The following is a 24,773-nucleotide window of genomic DNA, read 5'->3' as shown; positions in this document are numbered from 1 at the left end:
TTGTGAGAGAGAGAAAAAATCCACTGAGAAAAAAGTCGGAAGTTTGAGATATAAAAATTATTTTTAATTTTTTTTACAAAAATGTACTATGTGATGGAAACAAAAAATGAATTGCAACGTAAACTCAGAATTCCAAGAGGGGAAAAAAACGTTGGGATTGCGGAAAAATGTCTGATTTGACCCTTCGCAGGGAGTTTGATTGACAGGCGATCTGACCAATCATAATCCGCCGAATCCGCCATTTTTGTCCGGCAAAGCAGTCAGGAGAGTTAGTAGATTAACGTTGGAGGATTTGAACTTGAGAAACGGAGTACTGACGTCTTTCCGCGGTTAAAACAACATTCCTTCTGATGTTCATTCATGTTTATTTGATGCTATAAATGAACTAGAAGGAAGAGATGATCGGTTCACGAGCGGCTTTAACTGAGCGATCTGTCACGACACATTAAAGAGCCACAGAACTGGGTTTGTTTAAATTTCTTTAAAAACTGACCAAAGTTGAGACTTTGTTTCATATCAAAAGTACCCTGGTGTGTCCTGTCTCAGTGTGTTGTCAGTGTCCTCTCTGCTCCGCGATGTGTTGTTCACTGCGTGAGAACATGGTGTGTGTGAGAGAGGCGTGGCTTGTCGGACATAGCAACAGTAACTAAAGGGGGCGGGGCTTTGCAAAGTCCTTTTTTACGTGTTTTTCTTTTGCTTTTGTTCTGTGGTGGAAACAAGCTTCCATATGTTCCCCCAACCATAACAAACGTGTTTGTGTCTGCAGTCCGGAGAGGGCCTGTGCCGCAGGACGACGGCTGCATCATCGATCATCTCCTGGCGGATATTCGAAAGGGTTTCCATCTGAGAAAGACCAGGTGCGAAACGGAAAGTGCCCCTTCTAGTGAAATGCATAGGGATACGGGACCGTCCGGTAAGAACACGAGCCCGTCAGGCTCTCCACCGGCTCCAATGCAAAAGTCTCAAACGCATCTGTTCGTTCCTCTTCTGGCTTGTGCGCTGCTGTCTGTAGTGAGTGGATTAAAGGGGAAGACTTGATCTTCTGAGTTTATTGAATAATGAAAACCGACTGTAATTTTCACCGCAGTCCAAAAAGAGTTTTAATTGAAACTAATACATGTTTCTGACATGATTACAACATCATGTGACCCCTTTAAAGTAGAAGCGTGTTTGCTTGTCCGGTCACTTATAGAGTCGGTGCGTGAGCAGAACGTTTAGACTTTTGGGATTCGAGCCCGATTCCTCACGTCAGTCGGCCAATCGGCTTTGCTGCTTCTCTTCGCTTCTGATTGGAGGTTTACAGCTGTCAATCACATGCCAGTGATACTAAATGCTTCATTGTTAACAAACATGCATGTAAATGAATGTAAAATACAAGCTGTAAACTGCAGAAGGGTAGTTGACACATTTGTTTTTGTTTTTTCAACATTAAGTTTAGGTCAACATATGCATGTTTAAGGAAAAGTATTATTTAAATCTTATAAATGAATTCACCTTTTTTTTTTCTCAGTTTTTTTTGAACGAAATTGTTAATATGAATAAGTGCATAAAAACCCTGTGGTTTTTCCATCAAAATAAGTTTGGTGTAACATTTGAAAGTAAAGAAATTCAGTTGTACTTTTAAATTTTTTTATTTATTTTTTCAGAATTATTAATTTTTGTTGTCTTGTTTTTTGTGTGTGAAATATTACAATTGTAATATTTCATATTTTGCATTTCTTATTATCTTACAGTAATTGATACATAATCTCAAACATTTTAAAGCAAAATCAAAAAGTATTATTAATGTAATTTCTTTTAGGTTATTCCCTTTTCTTTTTTTTCCAGTTTTTTATAGGGCTGCATGATTAATCAAAATAGAAAAAAAATCGCAATATGGCTCCTTTAAAACCCTTCCTTTTTCCCGTCAAAATAAGTTTAAAAATGGAGAAATTCACAAATATTTGTATATGAATTTTACATTTGTACTGTTAAATGAGCATTATATTATCATTCTTACATTTTTTTCTTAAATACTTGATTTTTACAGCCAAATATTAGTTTTATTTTGTATTTTTATTTATTTATTATTATTAGTCATATTGCTAATCACAAACAAGCACCGCAAGCCTGTTTTTTTTTGTTTTTTTTTTGTTAAATAGCATTTTAAATCACAATTTTTATAAAAATCGTGATTAGATGTGTTTTATTTCCCCAAATCATGCAGCCCTGCCTTTGTACCTTCACTAGTGCATCAACAGTCCTGCAGTGAGACACATCGGTGGAAGTTCTACTATTGCATGTAGTCGCTCGATTTATATTCATAAAACTGCATGTGCAATAATTATTTATTTTTAAAACTGGGGGAACGCTTTGAGTACGTCCCACTGCAGGACACTGATGTCAACTACCCAAACACAAGCTGTACGCTGCATGTGAACGATGTTATACTCTGCAGAAAAGTTTTGTATGTTTTTGTAAGCCGACCCAAAACGCTGCTGTGCTTCATGCTGACGTCTCCATGCTCTAGTCCACAAACCCATCTCTTCTCCTCCCGAAGCAGCAAGTGTCAGGTCTGTCGAAGAAGAAGCTGGATCGTCTGTGGTCGAAACCCTGGACTCCACTCCAGAAGATCCGGGCAAAAGCTGCGGCACCAAACCCAGAGATGAAGCCTCTCCGCTGGGTGACGGTGAACCAGAGCGCCTTCCTTCAGACGTGAAGGAGCTTCAGTCACCCGAGACCATCACTGCAATCAACTCCACTGTCCCTGATTCACCACTGAGCCTGTGTGAGAGCACCAGAACTGAGGACACACCAGCTCACGATCAAACCCCAGTACATCAGCCTGACGCTTCACCCAGCCTTACACATCCACAACATCTGAACCATAATGCCAATAACATCAGGTGTATGGATGATGATGATTCTGCACCAGTAAATGCAACTGACCCTTTAAACGCTACTAACGCTCGTACTGACCCGAGAGCAAGCAGCGAATGCGAAGAGAATAAAGAGACGTGTGTGGGCGACCCGCTTCAGTCGAGTAACGAGTCGTCGGGAAACGGTGTCGAGACGCATGATGTAGTAGACGGGACACCACAAGCCCCGCCCACTCCTCCTGTAGGCCCCGCCCACCAGAAACCTGAAAATAAGAAACATATCTTCCAAAGAAACAAAAAAAGCAGTAATGAAGGTAATCTATTTATGTGTCTAATAAAGCTCGTGTGTTTCAGCACTGCTGCTTGAAGATCAAAGTGTCCAATGTGTTTTTAAAATATTTGGTGTGCAAACACCGTAAATATTTACTTAATGAATAAAAAATGTACAGTTACTATTTATAATATTTAGTGCTGGGCAACAATTAATCGCTTACAAAATAAAAGTTTGTTTACATAATATAGGTGTGTGTACTGTGTATAATTATTTTGTATATAAAAGCATGCATGCATGTATACATTTAAGAATTTTTATATATATATATATATATATATATATATATATATATATATATATATATATATATATATATAATATATATATAAAAAATAATTATACACGGTACACACACATATATTATGTAAACACAAACTTTTATTTTGTATGCGATTAATCGTTGCCCAGCACTACAAATAGCATATTATATTGAAATATTTCAAAAATGCATTTAAATATTAATAAAACATTGTTTTATTCATATTTACTATATATATTTGTAGAATTTAGTAACAAATTGTTCACTTTTTAAATTGTCTTTTTATTTAACATAATACATTTTATATTACACATTTTACATTTTATTTATTTATTTATTTATTTATTTATATATATATATATATATATATATATATATATATATATTTTTTTTTTTTTTTTTGAATATACATACATATATATATATATATATATATATATATATATATATATATATATATATGTATGTATATTCAAAAAAAAAAAAATATATATATATATATATATATATATATATATATATATATATATATATATATATATATATATATATATATATATATATAAATAAATAAATAAATAAATAAATAAATAAATAAATAAAAATAATATAAATAAATATAAATAAATAAATTTTAATAAATTTTAGGAATTTAAAAAAATAAAATAAAGATCATCTCACCTAAATTGTCATTGCATAATGTCACAATGGAAAAACTTAATCATTGTTCTAAAAATGCTTTTGATTTTCGGCTGATAGGACTCTGACTTTTTCTGGACATGTTTTTGAATTGTCATTTTAAAAAAAGACAACCAATGACAATTCCTAAAACGAGTTTCATTAACGCTCGTTCTGGCTGAATGTGTGTGTTCTGCTTTATATAGTCAGATGTGTGTATCTGGCATTAGTGCTGTAGAGCCTCGAGGTGAATGTCAATCATTTCTTCAGCGTGTCTCTTTCTCTTTGACTCTCTGAAGTTGAGGGTAACAGAGGCAATGGACGCTCTAAAAAGGCTTGTGTGTTGCAGTAAGGTAGGAGACCTGAGCAGGACTTCTGCTCGAACCCGCCGAGTCGACCTCTAACCCCAGACCTCTGTACTGACCCGTCCTCCAGCTGTCATTAACATCCGTCTCGTGGGGATCTGCCTCAGTCTCTGTGTTCTCAGGGCTCGTCTCTGGCCCCTCAAATAAACTTTCTCTGGTTTGTCCTGGACAGAGTCATTTGTTTGTCTTGTATAAATCAGTTTTTGTCTCATAACTGAATCCATTCCTTTGTGTTAACAAAGATCTCTATTGTCTTAAAGGGGCTGTGTGTAGAATCCAGAAACCCTTGTTTTTAGTGCCACCGGTGGCCGTTCAGTGAACTGCAGCAGCACTTTAAAGTGTGTGTGTGTATAAATATGGAGTCTGTAAAATGTAGTGTTCCTGAAAGAGTCTCTTCTGCTCAACAAGGCTGCATTTATTTGATAAAAAATACAGTAAAAATAGTGAAATATTATTATAATGTAAATGTAATTTATTCCTGTGATCAAAGCTGAATTTTCAGCATCATTACTCCAGTCTTCAGTGTCACATGATCCTTCAGAAATCACTCTAATATGATGATTTGATGATCAAGAAACATTTATGATTATCAATGTTGAAAACAGTATTTTTGTGGAAACCGTCACACATTTTGTTTTTCAGGATTCTTTGATGAATAGAAAGTCTAAAAGAACAGCATTTATTTGAAATGTTACAAAAGATTCTAAATGTCACTTGATCAATTTGATGCGTCTAATAATTATCTGTGTATATGTAATTGGTTAAATATAGCAGTGTTAAGAAAGTGTAAATCACAGCGAAATTGTTTGACTAACAGTAAATGATTGACAGAGTGTGAAGATTTTGACCGTTCTGCTCAGTTTATCTGTGACCTTTAACCCGACGTGTTTTAGGGTTTCCATCGAGACCAAACTGGGGTTTTAATCTGTGAAGTGGGAAGGATAAGCAGAGCAAATAGTTCAGAAATAAGTCCAGATGTGCAGAAGAGCATCAAATAGTGTGTAAAATAGAGATGTAATATTGTCTTCTGGATAGGAGTGTTTAGACGTTGTAAGTAACATGTATATGAAAACTGTTTTTGGAGTTTTAGTTGGAACTAAAACAAACTAATTTATTTTTGGTTTCCATTTGTATTTCTGTATTAACCCCTTCAGTAAATGGACCATAATCACTCAATCCTTTTCTTAAGAGACCTTGGTGCTATTAAAGTTTCTTTTGCTGATAAATTGTAACTTAATGCTGATTTTCTCTGCATTTCTGGCCTAATGTTGCCGCTCAACGTTTAAACTTGTTTATTTCCTCCACACATTTCAGGAAACTCCAGGAAAAGGAGAACAAGAGGGAGAAGGAAGAGTTGAGCGTGTTCCCGCCGTGATCCCGTTCTCCCGTCGGATCGGCTGGCTCCGGGATCATACGTATGGCGTACTTTAAAGGCCTGAAGTGTTTTTAAATGCTAAATCTTTAGATTTGACCAAACTATTTTAAATATTTGCTCACTGTAAGATGCATTTATGATACTTCCAAAAAACGTTGTTTACACACCAGATCATTTGAGGAGAGAGAAAAAAAATGAACCCAGTGTTTCTGAAACCTTTAAGATAAATTGCTATTCACTAAATATTGCTCTGAATGTAACCTTTATATGTAATGAATATGTTTGGCATAAAGTATTAGTTCATTCTTATATCAATTCTAAAATATTTCTGTAATAGGCTAATATATCTCCGCAGAAGTGATAAGATTATATTTTACGCTTGCAGTGGTTGAGCTGGACTATTTAGTATCTTTTGAGTGTGACTTTCATATTGATGTCAGGATGTATTTTCATGTATAAGGAGAAAATATCTAAATTATAAATAAAAATGTAAAATCGGTGTTTGAGGTTTGTTCATTGATTTGACACTCAAGCTCACATTTGTTGCCATTTGAAATGCATTCAGATTTAAATTAAAGCTGTTATTTCGCCCTTGATCACAGCCTTCCAAGCCCAGCCCCCAAAGACATGTCAGCCAATCGAAACTCGGCAGTTAAGAACACACAAAACAATTGAAAGTCAGATGGCGCTCTCTCAACTCTTCTCTTTCTATTTACAGAATTACTACAGATAGAATTTACATTAGTTTACAAAAGTTTTATTATCGTATCCCAGAAACTCATATCGCAGTGAAGCTCCGCCTACTTCCCCGCCCACTCACCAAACACGTGATCGTCACTGTCTCATGATGAAGCACACCAAAACACAGATTTTCATCATGTAAATATCAATTTCAGTGATATCTGTAAGCACATGATGTGGTTACTTGCATGAAACCAGCATTATCAGCTGATGTCCTATCACATGCTCAAGCTAAACTTAAAAGAAACCCATCAATAGTTCATTGTAGTGGCTTCGTAACGCAATAAAAGCACGTCGACTGCGCATGCGCTGTCTTCAGATGGGCTCTGGATCAGAAACCCGAATCCACTTAGGGTTGTTTTTAAATATCTTATTAGAGATCTTATTTTATTCGTGTTTGTAGTTCTAATCGAATCTCTTCTAACCGTTAGGAGCACTTCGTATTCTAACCGGAAAAAGTAGACCATCTTTGGTACTCATTTCGACAACCATGGTTTGGGACATTGATTATAATTTCCAATACTATTTAGGACGGATAGTATGAGAATTGGGACGCAGCATCTGATCTCTGTCCAGTAATTATCCTCGAATGCGATTGGTTTATTCTAACCAGCGGTGAGAAACGTAACATGTGTCACATGACGGGAGCCGACTCTCTGCAGCGCTCTGGACAGTTTACACCGAGTTATGACGCAGGAAAACTTTTCTAGATGTTGAATTGAACATCAGCAGTGAATGTGAGAAGTATTATTACTACCTAACAAGTTCCAAGCCGTTTCGTCCCGCCCGGATCTGAAGCATCGAGCTCTGCCTCTTCAACCCGCGCAGTGATGTTGGGGAGTCGACTCCAAAAGATTCGATTCCTCGACTCTCAATAGCCCTAGTGTCGGAATCGACTCCAGGACAGGAATCGACTACCAGTTCTGTATTTTTTTAAGACTTGAGGTGTGTTCGTGTTATTTTTTTACAGTCTATGTTTGGACATGGGACAGTTTCTGCTTTCCGTAGTGTTTGCATGCTTTACCACAGCTGAAGTGAAATAAATGCAATATTTGTCAAATACACAGACTTTTCAGAGACATTTTCATTAAATGCTTTATGTACTGCTTAATACAGCGTCTGTCTGTACAAGAATAAAGTTCAACAAGTCTATACTATCAGTGATCTGGGGTCTACTTTTTTTTTTAAGTTTTATTTTGATAAACATGACACAATATATCATCACGACTACATGAAAAGAGCGTTTACTGTAAAAAAAAAAAAAAAACAGATTTGTTGATCAGAATATTCCATCCAGCACTGGAGTATGAAAGACGTATTTTTATTATTCCTGACCCCATTTTGATTAGTGTTTTTCAACTGCTTACACACAAAATCCTAACTTGTCACACAATTTCTGAAACCTGACACTCAAACACCAGAAACACACACCAAATCTGCAAAACCACACCAATTCTTGGCCTTCGACTCGGTTTTTAATTTCATAAAACACTTTTTGCAAACCACAACACACAATTCTCTATGTAACACACACAAATCTAACCGGAAGTCTCTTGATTTCCTTTTTCAAACACAACCTATCAAAACACCACAGCTTCACACACACACTCACACACACTCCTTACATGTGCAAACACACGTTTTTTTACTAAACACCAACCAATCGTGACTTTAGAATAGGCCTAAATAGGCCAAAGGTGGAGTTATAGGTTGTTCGAACTGTGTAATACTGTATTCACAACCACAAATGCTTACAGTTAAAAAAAAATAGTTTGGTTTCAAACTTGCTTTCCTGTTTACTGTGATTTTTTCAACATCTCTCCGCCAATTACTTTCAATCTTGTACAGAAATGTTCATAGAAGCTCAAGAAAGAAGAGCTTTAGGTTTTGAATAACTGTGTATATGATATATCCAAAAAAATATATAATTTTATATGGCAAAAGTGTTTGCAACGTAAGACAAATGTTTGCTTTTGAGATGTGTTTGTGATATTTTGAATGCAGTGCTTAATTTTGCAAGAGATGTGAGGCATTTTGCATTTTGTGTGTGTAATTCTTGGATTTGTGTGTAAACTTTTGGAAAAAAAGAGGTAAAGTTTTGAAAATGTGTGTAAGCAGTTGAAAAAAAACCCCTGTAAAAGTAAATAGAGTCGAGACGTAAACATTAGGAGTCGTGAATCGGAGTCGACTCCAACATTAGGAGTCGTGAATCGGAGTCGACTCCACCGAACCCTGATTCGAACAGCTCCTCGTCTATGAGCGGCTGAGCGCGCGGACGACAGCTGTCATTGCACTGGTTCCTCAGGAATCGTCATCATGTCTCAGGGCTGGTCCGGGAACGACCACAAGAGCTACTCGAACCCGCCGACGGGCGCCTTGAAACGGGCGAGAAACGACTCTGGGAACAAAGTGTCGGTGGTTCTGGGCGCGCAATGGGGAGATGAAGGCAAAGGCAAAGTGGTGGATCTACTGGCCACCGAGTCCGACATCGTGTGCAGGTGTCAGGTAATACAAGAAAAACTGAATCATAAATCACACACAACTTTATCGGTAACTTTTTGTATGAAATTTATAACGATTATTAATGTAATTATACATAAAATTGGTTTTACTAAATGTATTTTAATTGATTACATATAATCAATATGGTTTTGAATAATATTTTAAGTTGTTATTAACAATAACAAATTTAATAGGTACCGCTACATATAACAATGCTAAAAATACTTTAATATGTAGCCTAATAAACTAATTAATATAGTTATCAGGAATATTAAGAATTCATATAGAATATAATTATAGCAAACTGTCTTGCTTTTTAGTTAAATTCAATATTCTAATTTAATATATGCTGAATATGTCATATCTCAAGTTTATATAAATGGCAACTGAACTGAGCATATATACAAATTTGGACAGGAAAATAAATATATATAGTCCAATAGACATATTTCTTATTTCTATACATGCTCAGTTCAGTTGTATTTTCATAAACATGAGATGTGATACATATATCTTGTTGTTGTTTGTGTCTTTACTTTGATAATGTTAAGACTTTATGTTTTGACAATGTTTTGGCTTTAGTTTGGATCATGCATTTGAGTTCATGGATGTTATTACTGCATATTCAGAGAGAATTCTGACAAACCCTAATCAGTGTAAATCTAATCTGAAAATGAGTGTCAGAATCTCAGACTCATTATCATTATTAATCACATGCAGTTTAATTGCCATTGCATTATATAGTAATATGAAGTATTCTGAACAATCCGTGGCTGTTCAGGCCAGTCTTTCTTTCATGCCGCTGTGAGTCTGTAGTCACTGAATGTCAGTCCCAGAATTCCTCTCTGGTCACATTCCCGGCGTTCCTGGACATGTGAGAAGGGCACGACTCCGGATAGAGGATCAGACCCGAGGCGTGTGTTCTGCATTGGACTCGCTGTGTCTGAGTAAAGGCCAAGCCGGCCGTCTGGAAGCTCCTGGAGTCGCATTTCCAGGTCTCGCGATTGTAAATTTGGAGCTAGAACCTTTAAGTTGTTGATGAGGTTAAGTTTCTGTTTACTGCGACAGATAATAATGCAGTGCATGACAAACTGCCAGCATTATGTTGTCTGTCATACGAAGACATTATGATGAACTCATGCAAATACAAGAGAGAAGCGACCAAATGTTAAGTTGTAGTCGATATATGCCGTTTGTTTTTCTGCATATAGTCCAATAAAACCTGCTTTTGTCAGATAAATACCTTTACCAAGTTTAGAGTTTTTTATTTTTTATTTTTAACTGTAAAAATACTACGGTAAAAAGTCCCTGTAATACAATATGGCTAAAAGTGATGTTGTTTTTAATGACGATGCAAGTTCGATTAAGCCATCGTAATATGAGAAAATATTTCATATTTTTTAAATATTGTAAATATGAGCGAAGACAAAAACTCTAAACTTGGTTAAGGTATTTATCTGACAAAATGATTTGGTAAAAAAGGCAATCAGCAGGTTTTGTTTTCTCTCTTGTTTTCATCATAATTTCTTTGTATGACAGACAACATAATGTTGGCAATTTGGCATTATTATCACAAATAAAACTATTGACAACTACGCAATATGCTGACAAAATCCTTATGAAATTTATAATAATATTTGAATATACTGTAGGGTTATTATGTCAGTTTTCCTAGGTTGGACATATACCACTACTGTATATACAGGGAAAAGCTATAATAGATCAAACCACGGCCTAAAATTAACACTCGCCAAGCGCCAAATGCTAATAAAAATGCTAAATTAGCATGAAAGCCGCGTCTCAGACAGCGCGCGAACACTAAACTGAGCTCTCTTTCACGTCTTCTTGTACGCGAACGGACAAATTCACACAATATTATGTAAAAAATAACGAGTATCCTAGTAAACATAGTCGGTTATGTCTTAAGTGAACATAAACAGTTGAGAAAGTAAACGCATATGTATCAGTATATTAGATCAGTGCATTCGCTCTTAAGGGACTAATATTCCTGCAGCTGACTGTGATTAACGTTAATCAAACAGAGACAATCACTCACCGCTCTCGACTGAATAACATTTTAAATTTAATAAGGATTAATTAATAAGGATGTTTAATTTATACAGTGAAGACTATGCAGTGTTATTTTACATTTGCTTACTTTATTAAAAAAAAAACTACTATTAGATCTACCTGAAAAGCACTTTATTTAATAAAATCAATCAAATGTATTTATTTTTTTTGTAAATAAATTTATTTAATTTGTATTTTTGTTATATTGTATTTATTTGTGCTTTTGCCTGCAATTTGATTTTTTGTACTTATTTTATTACTGACTGTTTACTTGTCTTTAATAATGTTTTAAATGTATTATACCGTATTTTTAGCTGTTGTATCGACATTGGAATAGAGAATTGTGAATTTTCACTTGATAGTGTGTGTCTGATAGTGTGTGTTTTCGTGCACCTTCTATATATTTCTCTCAGCTTGTGTAAAAGCTAAATAACTTTGATCACTTCTCTCGCTCTGTGTGATGATGCTGGTGTTCAGTTTATGTGTTAAAGATTAGAGGTTTTCCTGTCTTCCTGTCTCTCCGCAGGGAGGGAATAACGCTGGTCATACAGTGGTCGTGGATGAGAAAGAATATGATTTCCATCTTCTCCCCAGTGGAATAATCAGCACCAAATGTATATCATTCATCGGTGAGAACGAGAACATATCGTGTTGCTCTTGACACATATGTGACCCTGGATCATAAATCCAGTCTCGAGTCGCACGGGTTTATTTGTGGCGATAGCCAACAGTACATTGTATTTTTCTTTCATGCCAAAAATCATTAAGATATGAAGTAAAGATCATGTTCCATGAAGATATTTTGTACATTTCCTACTGTAAATATATAAAACATGTATTTCTGTGAGTGAATGCAGCACAATCGTGAACATTAATGAACAACTTTAAAGGAGATTTTCTCAATGTTTAGATTTTTTTGCACCCTCAGATTCCAGATTTTCAATAGTTGTGTCTCAGCCAAATATTGTCCAATCCTAACAAACCATCAGTGGAAAGCTTATTTATTCAGCGTTATATGATGCATAAATCTCAGTTTAAAAAAATGTACCCTTGTTTTGTGGTCCAGGGTCACATATAAGATGATTAAACTGCTGTTTTGCATTTGATGAATCTGATATTTTCAGAGATGATGAAATGTAAGCTGTGTAGTTTCTGTAAAGGTGACGCGTGTGTGTGTTTATCCGCAGGGAATGGCGTGGTCATTCATCTTCCGGGATTATTCGAAGAGATTGACAAGAATGAGAAGAAAGGTAAAGAAAAGAGAGACACAGATTATTGCAGAAGTGAAAGCAGCTTCAAGTTATAGAAGTTTTATACTTTAAAGAAAATATACTGAACTAAACTTTTTTTGTCATAGTGATTAATCACGATTAATCGCATCCAACATAAAAGTTTGTAAATATATTTGTGCGTGTTTGTGTGTGTGTGTGTGTGTGTGTGTGTGTGTTTTTACATATACAATAGTGAACATTTGAAGTGGATCAAAACCTTTCATCAAAGTTATACATGAATTTTGAACAATCGCCGTTCTTGAACTTTTTTGATCCACTTCAAATGTTAATTGCGATTAATCGCTTTGACAGTACAACATTTTTTATTTGATTAAAAAAATAGACTCTAAAATTGCTAAAAAAATCAAAGCTATTTGTCTGACCAAGTTATGTTCCAAATTTGAAGTCGATATCACAAAAAAGATTTTAAAGTACGGTTTCCATGAAAATGCAATGTCCAATTTCAAAGCTGTTTTCAATTTTGAGTGTTTAAGCTTTCGAATGACCTAATTTATTATGATTGCTAAAAAATGTGATCTGGGAAAAATGGCAATAAAAAAGTGTCCCGCTACTAAAGCATGCTAGCAACATGCTAATTCATGCTAGCAATGTGCTAAGACATGCAAGCAAAATGTTAAATCATACTAACAATGTGTAAAAACATGTTAGCAGCATACTAATTCATGCTAGCAAAATGTTAAATAATATTAGCAATGTGTAAAAACATGCTAGCGAGGTATGTTAACAACATGCTAATTCATGCTAGCAATGTGATAAGACATGCTAGCAAAATGTTAAATCATGCTAGCAATGCTAAACATGCTAGCCGCATGCTAGTAATGTGTTAATGCTAGAAACATGTTAAATCATACTTGCAATGTGTAAAAACATGCTAACGATATTTGCTAATTCATGCTTGCAACGTGCTAAAACATGTCAGGAATGTGCTAAAACATGTTAGCAGCAAGCTAATTCATGATATCAATGTGCTAATTCATGCAAGCAACATGTTAATTAATGCTAACAAAATGTTAAAACATGCCAGCAACATGCTTAATCATGCTAGCAATGTGTTAAAACATGCTAGCAACATGTTAAAACATGCTAGTTCATTCTTGCAATGTACTAAACTAAAAACAATATTTTATATAAAATAGACTCTAAAATTGCTAAAGAAAGAAAGTTTTTAAAGAAAGAATATTTAAACACAATATTAATTTCAAAGCTTTTCACAGGGTGAATTTTTACTGTTATTTTGATTGTTAAAAAATGATTCAGGAAAAATGGCAAAAAGTGTCCTGCTACTAAAACATGCTAGCAGCATGCTTAATAATGTTAGCAACATGCTAATTCATGCTACCAATATGCTAAGACATGCTAGCAGTATGCTAATTCATGCTAAATGTGCTAATTCATGCTAGCAACATTATAAAAAATGCTAGCTACATGTTAAATCATGTTAGCAACGTGTCCCGCTACAAGACAATGAAAGTTAACATGTTAACAGACCAGACTTACACAAAGCCTGTTTACTAGATCAGTTCCATTCATTATCCATGGCTTTATTCTATTCACACACAGGAATAATTTGTTTTTGTTTTCTTACATGATAAGGGCTGAAAGGATGGGAAAAAAGACTGGTCATCTCAGATCGGGCTCACATTGGTAATATCATTTATAACTATAAATAATAGTGTTTTTTTTTAGATATATTGAATACTGTGATGGCGGAAAATACATATAATGGAAAAGGATCTTCTGATTCCATGTATTTCTGTCAGTATTTGACTTTCATCAGGCCGTGGACGGACTTCAGGAGGTTCAGAGACAAGCTCAGGAAGGAAAAAAGTAAGTTGTGCTGATGGTTTTGTGCTGGTTTGGTGCTGAACTAGCTGGTGGACCAACAACCATTCTGTTCAAGGCACTTTCCATAAATATACTTTTTTGTAGTGATGTAAAGTAAACTATTATCCATCATAAAATTAACCTAGTATCAAAAGTAGGTCATTTTAGGTCAATCAAATGTCAGAATCCTCCCTTAAAATGGTGATTTTGGCCTGTCTCACCTTAGCTTCTTGATCAAACATATGCTTTAATAACTTCATGTACATTTTATTATTATGTTGGCTAGGCTGGAAAATCAAAACTACGTTAAATCCCATAGACTTTCATCGAGGGCTTCAAAACATTTATACAATAACTCTAATAGAGTAAAGCTTCATCCACCAAGTATCTATCACTAGCATGAATTGGCATGTTGTTAGCATATTTTATCATGTTGCTAGCATGAACTGGCATGTTGTTAGCATATTTTATCATGTTGCTAGCATGTTTTAACATGTTGTTAGCATGATTAAGCATTTTGCTTGCATTTTTAACGTTGCTTGCATGAATTAGCATGCTGCTAGCATGTTTTAGTACATAGAAAGCATGATTTAACATTTTGCTAAAATGTTTTAACACATGCTAGCATGAATTAGAACATTGCTAGCATTATTTAGCATGCCAATTCACATGTTAATTAATGCTAGCTATGTACTAAAACAAGCTAGCAGCATGCTAATTAATGTTTACAATGTGTTGAACGTACTAGCAACATGCTACAAATATGCTAAATGTAAAAATGTAAATGTGAAATAATGTTAGACACATACTAAGACATGCTAACAACATGATAAAACATAGAAGGGAAGTTTATAAAACTTTTAACTTTTTGGTCTTTGTCAACATAAAAACATGTTGCTAGCATGAATTGTTTGTAGCCAACATAAAAGTTTGTTACAACGAACTTTACTTTCTAGATTAACTTAATTTCTGTAGTTATTGTTAATTTTTTGAAGAAAACGAAATCGCACAAATCAAGGTTTCACTGTAGTTTGGTAACAGGGTTGCAAATATTGCAAATGTATTGAATTAATAATAGTAATGATAATACATTGTATTTATAGTGAAGCTTTCTTATACTAAGTGCAACAAACATCAATAAATAAATGCAAAAAAAAAATGTGATCAACATTCTGACCTCTAAAAACATAGTTTTTAATAGTTGTTGTTTTATAGTGTTTCTGCTGATTGTAACCATGTTTATGTTTGTTCACAGCATAGGAACGACTAAGAAAGGCATCGGACCCACGTACGCCTGTAAAGCCTCTCGCACCGGGCTTCGCATCTGTGACCTGATGGCAGACTTCAGCGAGTTCTCTACGAGGTAAATGATCTTTCTAATGCAGCTGATGTCAGTGATCAGCGATCATCTGAACTGCTCTGTTCTCCTGAAGGGTGAAGAACCTCGTGCTGCAGTACCAGTCCATGTATCCCACCCTTAAAGTGGACGTGGAGAGCGAGCTGAAGAAGCTAAAGGTCAGTTAAACCGGAGACGCTCGCGGTGTGTGTTACGCCGGCGTCTCTGATCCGCTCTCTCTCTTGCAGGACTTCGCCGAGAGGATCCGACCTCTGGTCAGAGACGGGGTCTATTTCATGTATGATGCAATTCACGGACCCCCGAAGAAAATCCTGGTGGAGGGGGCGAACGCTGCTCTCCTTGACATTGACTTTGGTAAGAACATGCGGCGCATGAAAAGCACACTGTGCTCTGATTGGTCGGCTGGAGCAGTGTGTTGTGACTGGTCGAGCGCTTCGAGTGTGTTTGGGAAATGTCCCGCCCCTTACCATAACCGCCAGTTTAACACACCACTAACTAGAGGTTGAACGACTTCAGATTTTTTAAAGTCGACATTTATGTGATTTAAGTCGAGTCACTGATGACGTCATTAATGAGTTAACAAATAAGCCTGAACTTCGAGCTGAGACTCTCTAATTATATTAAAGCTGTGGGTTTTAGTTGCTAAGAAATATATGATATAACTTTTCAGTTTCTAAGCTATTTTATTGATTAGTCTCAGAACAGTGTTGACTACATTTCTGTGCTACTGTTTCTGTGTGCGCGCGATCTACGTGTGATGTGCGTTACAATGTGTGTGCGTTTAGGACGGCGAATCAATCACCTGTACGATAAGCTGTGTAAAACGTGCATTTTCACGATAAATTTTGAGCATCCAGATGGTATAATCAAAAGTGGACTTCAAAGATTTCTTATCCTGTTACGCCCTCTATAGGCCATGATCAGCGACTAGTCGCCGTCAAGCTTAAAGCGTCATTAAAGTCGACTAGTCTGTGCAACCCCTACTACTAACTAACTCAACCAGGCCCCGCCCCTTTTATTCTGCGTATTAACTATGATAATGAGGAATATTGTGACGTGTTTGTTCCTGGAAGAAACTCAAGATACAATGGAGGCGTTTCAGGAGTTCAGAAACACTGACACTGATATAGAGAAGAACTGGAGCTTTTTCATGATCAAACTGCAACATTACACACTAAAGAGAGATGATCATGGAGAAAAAAGCAAAATTGGTCGTCTTTAAACGGTTGTTTGCCTTCCTTCCAGGAACGTACCCATTCGTGACATCGTCCAACTGCACCGTGGGTGGCGTGTGCACCGGCCTCGGCATTCCCCCCGCAAACATCGGAGATGTGTATGGAGTATCAAAGGCCTACACCACTAGAGTCGGGATAGGAGCCTTTCCCACAGAACAACTCAATGTAAGAGTCGGACTGAAACTGGAAACTTGTTATTATAGTTAACAAATGTAGGGCGGGGCTTGATTTTGTCCGTGGGGAATAGCAACGTGAACTTTGAGCTTCGGGCTCACGATATGTCAAAATGCCCGGCTTGGTGAGTATTCGCTTAAACAACATTGGTTATGTCTTAAGTAAACATAAACAATTGAGAGATAAGTTGTGTGTGTATCCGTATATTGGATCCGTGCATTCTTAAAGTGACAGCAGCCTAATAAACCTGCTGCCGTCATTAAAGGGATGCTTCACCGATTAGCATTAAGCTTTGTATCAGTAGAAACCCGGTAGTATTCTCGAGTGACCGTGCTTCCCTCCCTCATGTCCCCCTGAGACCAGAGATTTCTGTATTGTGTGTCTGGAAAAAACCTCCGATGGTCATTTATCATCATCAGAGGCTCTTCTGTCCAGAGGCGAGAGACTCCAGCCAGTAGGAGGAGCTCGTCCCGCATGTCTTCAACCCGCCCATAGGGGGATCTCACCATAAAACGGCGTCTCTTCAGTTTCGAGTCACTAGTAGCCTAGCTGTATCATTTCTCCCCATACTGCCCTCTGTAACTGGTAGGCGTGGCTTGGGCGTGGCCTCGTAGGGCAGCGAAGCAAGTGCATTCTGGGAGTTGTTGTCTTTCATCCACATGAGCCAAAAATAAATCTTCTGGCTTTTCTCAGTCTAGAAGGCACCAACTTCTAAAATAATTTCACATTTCTACTACATAAATGACCCAATTTAAATACACATTCATCTTTCCGGCGGTGAAATATCCCTTTAATGATAACAACAAAAGACAAAGAGAAAATCACTCACTGCTGTTTAGTAGATTTATTAGATTAATCTATATTTAATTTATACAGTGAAGACTATGCAGTGTTGTTTTACATTCGATTACTTTCTAGGGGTGTAACGATACCTTCATGTCCTGATTCGATACAAATCATGATACTGAACTCACAATACCATATTAGTGCGATACTCCAAGACATATGATAAAAGGTTAACAAAAAATGTACTGTTGATTAAAATGCTAAATTTGATATTACACTGTGTGTGTAAATGAATTCTTGGACTTGGTGCTGAAACCCAAAGCACAGGACAATAGAGACACCAGAATAACAATATTCATGATTCTGAAGCTGGAAATACAGAATTATTTTAGATGAATATGTTTGAACTCTTTCACAGACTAGATATAATTAAAATAATATAGGCCACTTTTTACTGGTAACATCAGACATTTGGCATTATCATTCCCCCATTGCATTATTATACATTATATTCACCATTATATATAGTAGTTTAATGTAGTACTGACACTAAAACTCTGAAAAAACAAATTCTTACACAGTAATTTTTATTTTGGGTGAACGATACACTATATATATTGTCCCAATCCACGATACATATTGTTGCATTTTTGTACTCGGATATATTGTGACATGATATATTGTTACACCCCTATTAATTTATGTTGGTAAAGACTGTTTATTTTTATCATTCATTTCACAGGAATGCTATATTTTATGCTAATCACCATAAGTATTTACCATTGTATATTCTGCATAATTGGACGTTTTTAAATAAACACTGACATAAAATTACACAAGTTTTAGGACTGGATGATATGATGATATATATAGCATTGATATGAGTGATCACATGGATTTAGACCTATATTGTATTTATATAAAGCGTTCACATTGCTCTATGTATTTCCCTGGCGTTGAAATCAGGCTCATATAATGTGAGGAAACACGATTACTGACTGCATGTCAATATCCACGATCACTGGATCTTTGGTAAGTTGTAAGGAACACTATATCGAGTCCAACCTTTAGTTTAAACTGATAATCTTTTGTTTTACTCGTGTTTTCAGTTTCTCATATTAAATCCAGTCACTCAGTCGACGTCAGTGCATTCCCTCTATTAAGAGTTGATCATTCATGATCATTTTTATAGGCCCACTTAAAATACACTGTTGGTAAGATACACTGATCTGTTTAATGATGCTCTCTATATATATCAGTGGTGAGAATATTATTATTCCGGTATCGGTGATGATATCAGCTAAAACTGCTTCCAGAATCAGATCGGAGATAATAAAATAATATTTCCTTCAGTGTTTATAAACACTGTTCATATGGACCTGTGGACTAAAGCTTAAATAGAGTCAAACACACTCAGGCTTTGTGTGTCTTTCAGGTCCAGAGGTCAGATTTCCCAACATGTTCATAACCGTAACGAGTCTCTCTCTCTGCACTGAAAAACTAGTATAAAATAATTATGATGGTTTAAATGTTTCTGAAAGAGTCTCTTCTGCTCACCAAGGCTGCATTTATTTTATCAAAAATACAGTAAAAACTGTGAAATATTATTATGTAAATCAGCTGTTTTCTATGTGAATATATAATAAAGTGTAATTTATTCCTGTGATCAAAGCTGAATTTTCAGCATCATTACTCCAGTCTTCAGTGTCACATGATCCTTCTGCCACTCAGTGACGTCAATGCATTCCCTCTATTGATTGGATGGTTGTGGTTTGCTATTGGCTGATCTCATGTGAGTGACAGGTTGCCCCGCCCACGTCATCAGAGAAGAGATGAGATGCTGTAAGAGGAAGTTATTCTGATTGAAGATTATGAGGAACATGAATTTTATACTGCAATAATCCATAAAAAAAAAGAATTGTCCATTTTGATTTCATTGTGACTTTTAGTATCAACTTTGTCTCGAATGTTTCTCCTGTATTAACATCTGACTTCAGCAACACCTGAGATCTGATTAGTGATGACCTCTGCATGACCTCTGACCTGATTAGTGATGACCTCTGCATGACCTCTGACCTGTGTTTGTGTCAGGCCGTAGGGGAGCTTCTGCAGACCCGAGGTCACGAGGTGGGCGTGACCACAGGCAGAAAGAGACGCTGTGGTTGGCTGGACTTGGTTATTCTCAAATACGCTCATATGATCAACGGATTCACTGGGTGAGTCTCTCAGTCTGTGTATGAGTGTGTTTGGTAACATACTGAACTATATGAATACTATTTTTAATGTTATGTGATATAGTGTGGAACACAAGGGTGCGGCACAAGTGCTGAAAAGTGAAGCCAAAGCATCTGTATCACCCCCCGGTGGCTGGTCCAAGTATAGCTCATAATAGTCCCAGTATAGCTCATAAACCCAGCGTCTGGATCTCCCCCCGGTGACTGGTCCCAGTATAGCTCATAAACCCTGAGTCTGTATCGCCCCCCGGTGGCTGGTCCCAGTATAGCTCATAAACCCAGAGTCTGTATCGCCCCCCGGTGGCTGGTCCCAGTATAGCTCATAAACCCAGCGTCTGGATCTCCCCCCGGTGACTGGTCCCAGTATAGCTCATAAACCCAGAGTCTGTATCGCCCCCCGGTGGCTGGTCCCAGTATAGCTCATAAACCCAGAGTCTGTATCGCCCCCCGGTGGCTGGTCCCAGTATAGCTCATAAACCCAGAGTCTGTATCGCCCCCCGGTGGCTGGTCCCAGTATAGCTCATAAACCCAGCGTCTGGATCTCCCCCCGGTGACTGGTCCCAGTATAGCTCATAAACCCTGAGTCTGTATCGCCCCCCGGTGGCTGGTCCCAGTATAGCTCATAAACCCAGAGTCTGTATCGCCCCCCGGTGGCTGGTCCCAGTATAGCTCATAAACCCAGAGTCTGTATCGCCCCCCGGTGGCTGGTCCCAGTATAGCTCATAAACCCAGAGTCTGTATCGCCCCCCGGTGGCTGGTCCCAGTATAGCTCATAAACCCAGAGTCTGTATCGCCCCCCGGTGGCTGGTCCCAGTATAGCTCATAAACCCAGAGTCTGTATCGCCCCCTGGTGGCTGGTCCCAGTATAGCTCATAAACCCAGCGTCTGGATCTCCCCCCGGTGACTGGTCCCAGTATAGCTCATAAACCCAGAGTCTGTATCGCCCCCCGGTGGCTGGTCCCAGTATAGCTCATAAACCCAGAGTCTGTATCGCCCCCCGGTGGCTGGTCCCAGTATAGCTCATAAACCCAGCGTCTGTATCGCCCCCCGGTGGCTGGTCCCAGTATAGCTCATAAACCCAGCGTCTGGATCTCCCCCCGGTGACTGGTCCCAGTATAGCTCATAAACCCTGAGTCTGTATCGCCCCCCGGTGGCTGGTCCCAGTATAGCTCATAAACCCAGAGTCTGTATCGCCCCCCGGTGGCTGGTCCCAGTATAGCTCATAAACCCAGAGTCTGTATCGCCCCCCGGTGGCTGGTCCCAGTATAGCTCATAAACCCAGAGTCTGTATCGCCCCCCGGTGGCTGGTCCCAGTATAGCTCATAAACCCAGAGTCTGTATCGCCCCCCGGTGGCTGGTCCCAGTATAGCTCATAAACCCAGAGTCTGTATCGCCCCCTGGTGGCTGGTCCCAGTATAGCTCATAAACCCAGCGTCTGGATCTCCCCCCGGTGACTGGTCCCAGTATAGCTCATAAACCCAGAGTCTGTATCGCCCCCCGGTGGCTGGTCCCAGTATAGCTCATAAACCCAGAGTCTGTATCGCCCCCCGGTGGCTGGTCCCAGTATAGCTCATAAACCCAGCGTCTGTATCGCCCCCCGGTGGCTGGTCCCAGTATAGCTCATAAACCCAGCGTCTGGATCTCCCCCCGGTGACTGGTCCCAGTATAGCTCATAAACCCTGAGTCTGTATCGCCCCCCGGTGGCTGGTCCCAGTATAGCTCATAAACCCAGAGTCTGTATCGCCCCCCGGTGGCTGGTCCCAGTATAGCTCATAAACCCAGAGTCTGTATCGCCCCCCGGTGGCTGGTCCCAGTATAGCTCATAAACCCAGAGTCTGTATCGCCCCCCGGTGGCTGGTCCCAGTATAGCTCATAAACCCAGAGTCTGTATCGCCCCCCGGTGGCTGGTCCCAGTATAGCTCATAAACCCAGAGTCTGTATCGCCCCCTGGTGGCTGGTCCCAGTATAGCTCATAAACCCAGAGTCTGTATCGCCCCTGGTGGCTGGTCCCAGTATAGCTCATAAACCCAGAGTCTGGATCGCCCGGCGGTGGCTGGTCCCAGTATAGCTCATAAACCCAGCGTCTGGATCGCCCCCCGGTGGCTGGTCCCAGTATAGCTCATAAACCCAGAGTCTGGATCGCCCCCCGGTGGCTGGTCCCAGTATAGCTCATAAACCCAGCGTCTGGATCGCCCCCCGGTGGCTGGTCCCAGTATAGCTCATAAACCCAGCGTCTGGATCTCCCCCCGGTGGCTGGTCCCAGTATAGCTCATAAACCCAGCGTCTGGATCTCCCCCCGGTGACTGGTCCCAGTATAGCTCATAAATCCAGCGTCTGGATCTCCCCCCGGTGACTGGTCCCAGTATAGCTCATAAACCCTGAGTCTGGATTGCCCCCCGGTGGCTGGTCCCAGTATAGCTCATAAACCCAGAGTATGGATCGCCCCCCGGTGGCTGGTCCCAGTATAGCTCATAAACCCAGAGTATGGATCGCCCCCCGGTGGCTGGTCCCAGTATAGCTCATACCCCCGCCCTCTCCATGAAGTCTAATGGGACGCAATCAAATTAAACTTAAAATACATTTTTTCCAAAGATGTTTTCAGTTCTGCAGTAAACTGTACAATGGTTTCTGCGGGAGTGTGTGTGTGTGAGTGAGTGAGTGAGTGTGTGTGTGTGTGTGTGTGTGTGTGTGTGTGTGAGAGAGAGAGAGTGTGTGTGTGTGTGTGTGTGTGTGTGTAAGAGAGTGTGAGTAAGAGATTCGGGTCCCAAATCTGCGCAAGATGTCAGCGCCATATTAGGATTTTGGCGGCTTCACTTTTCACCAATGGAAGAGAGTGAAGGGGCGTCGTCCATCTTTTTTTACAGTCTGTGGTGTAACAAGAAACAGTAGCATGACACTTTGTTGTCACATGAGCTTGTGTAAATAAATACAGGGATTTTGCATAAAATGTGCAAAAAGAAAATTAATGTAAAGAATTTCATTGAATGTTTGTTTTCTGCCTTTCTTCAGCATTGCTCTGACTAAACTGGATATCCTTGATGTTTTGGATGAAATTAAAGTGGGCGTGGCTTATAAGATCAACGGCAAAAGAATCCCACATTTCCCAGGTAAAATTAGCTAGATATTCCATAGATGTGTTACGAGCGGTGTTGGGAAGTAAGAAACTAAAACTTGTCACAGTTCCGGCGTAACTTTTAGCCATTGAAGTCCATTGGCTGTTCAGATGGTTTTTAATTGAACTGGTTCAGAAATTGGTTTGTGTGTGTGTGTGTGTCTCTCTCTCTCTCTTTTTCTCTCTCTCTCTCTGTCTCTCTCTCTCCCTCTCTCTCTCTCTCTCTCTCTGTCTCTCTCTCTGTCCCTCTCTCTCTCTCTCTGTCCCTCTCTCTCTCTGTCTCCCTCTCTCTCTCTCTCTCTCTCTCGCTCTCTCTCTCTCTCTCTCTCTCTCTCTCTCTCTCGTTCTCTCTTTAGCCAACTTGGAGGTTCTGCAGAAGGTGGAGGTTGAATATGAGACTTTTCCCGGATGGAAATCGGATACTTCAGCGGCCCGGAAGTGGAACGATCTTCCTCCTAAAGCTCAGAACTACATCCGCTTCGTGGAGAATCACATCGGTGTTCCTAGTAAGTCATTAATTCCTCACCGTATAAACCTCATCACAGCATCATTCTGTGAACTCACGTCTGAATCTCTTCAACACAGTTAAGTGGGTCGGTGTCGGGAAGTCCAGAGAATGTATGATCCAGATGTTCTAGACGTGGAGATTCTCCTGAAGACGATCAGCACACTCATTCATTTATTCAGAAAACTGGTGTTTTATTTGAAAGAAGATCAACTCTGAACGGCTCTTCGTGTTCCTGGCATTAATATGATCTTTCTGTCGGTCTCAGGCTGATTATTGGTCATAACCACACGTTTACACCCTTCTTTGATAGTGGCTCTAATGCAGTTTTGACTTTTTTGGGATTAAATTGACCCTGTTTGTCAAAGTGGCATTTCGTTGTGTTGTAGAATTGCACTGTATTGTTTCCTGAGTTCACATGTGAGACATATAAATTGAAAATGTGCAAAGAGCTTTGTTGTTGTTGTTGTTGTTGTTTTTCTCATTTTTGTTGTATATTGATCCAAGCATTTTGATTTTCTGAGTGTGTGTGTGTGCATGTGCGTGAGTGAGTGTCAGTGAGTGTGTGTATGGTGTGTGTGAGCGTGTGTAAGTGTGCGTGGGTGGGTGTGTGCGTGCGTTTGTGTGAGTGAGTGTCAGTGTGTGTGAGTGAGTGTGTGTAAGTGTGCATGAGTTTGTGTGTAAGTGTGTGTAAGTGTGCATGAGTGTAAGTGTGTGCGTGTGTAATTGTGCGTGAGTTTCAGTGGGTGTGTGTGTAAGTGTGCGTGAATGTGTGTGTGGGTGTGTGTAAAATGTGCGTGAGTGTGTGTGTGAGAGAGAGAGAGTGAGTGTGTGTGTGTGTGTGTGTGAGAGAGAGAGTGAGTGAGTGTGTGCGCGTGTTTATGTGTGTAATACCATTAAATATGAAGTCTCTGTATAATATGTGTTACTTTATTAAATTGCGGGTCATTTGATTTTCTGCTGAATAAGATGAAGCTGTTCTTTAAAAAAAATCTTTCCATTAAAACAGATGTGGCAAATTGATTTAGCAGATTTATTCATAGGCTTCTGGCGTGTGAAACATTCCCAGCGT

At 38.7% G+C, this 24,773-nt stretch overlaps 2 protein-coding genes across 12 annotated transcripts in view; both read left to right on the top strand.

Annotated features, from left to right (window-relative positions):
• The window catches only part of LOC311072313 (inverted formin-2), a 32,562-nt gene extending 26,194 nt beyond the window's left edge, over positions 1 to 6,368 (top strand). For 3 of the 11 annotated variants that reach the window (XM_084097270.1, XM_084097268.1, XM_084097275.1), the window contains exons 20-23: positions 767 to 913; positions 2,543 to 3,172; positions 4,429 to 4,482; positions 5,809 to 6,368. In XM_084097270.1, the coding sequence (XP_083953396.1) occupies positions 767 to 913; positions 2,543 to 3,172; positions 4,429 to 4,481 (830 nt within the window). In that variant the 3' untranslated portion in view covers position 4,482; positions 5,809 to 6,368. Of the gene's footprint in view, positions 1 to 766; positions 914 to 2,539; positions 3,173 to 4,428; positions 4,483 to 5,808 lie in introns of all 11 variants that reach the window. The other 8 variants (XM_084097269.1, XM_084097267.1, XM_084097274.1 and 5 more) reach the window with 5 other exon arrangements.
• A 2,442-nt stretch (positions 6,369 to 8,810) lies between these two features.
• On the top strand, positions 8,811 to 24,152 carry adss1 (adenylosuccinate synthase 1). The gene is made up of 13 exons (XM_084096840.1): positions 8,811 to 9,115; positions 11,709 to 11,811; positions 12,370 to 12,432; positions 14,068 to 14,118; positions 14,235 to 14,301; positions 15,554 to 15,661; positions 15,732 to 15,813; positions 15,883 to 16,009; positions 16,901 to 17,055; positions 19,942 to 20,066; positions 23,094 to 23,191; positions 23,553 to 23,702; positions 23,782 to 24,152. Exons 1-13 carry the CDS (start codon positions 8,927 to 8,929, stop codon positions 23,832 to 23,834), a joined length of 1,371 nt encoding a protein of 456 aa, XP_083952966.1. The 5' UTR covers positions 8,811 to 8,926; the 3' UTR covers positions 23,835 to 24,152.
• Positions 24,153 to 24,773: the final 621 nt, after the last annotated feature.

Source organism: Abramis brama (assembly GCF_963993115.1).
Source record: "Abramis brama genome assembly, chromosome: 21".
NCBI lineage: Eukaryota > Metazoa > Chordata > Actinopteri > Cypriniformes > Leuciscidae > Abramis > Abramis brama.
The sequence above is the reverse complement of the archived record's forward strand: the minus strand, read 5'-3'. Positions and strand labels throughout refer to the sequence as shown.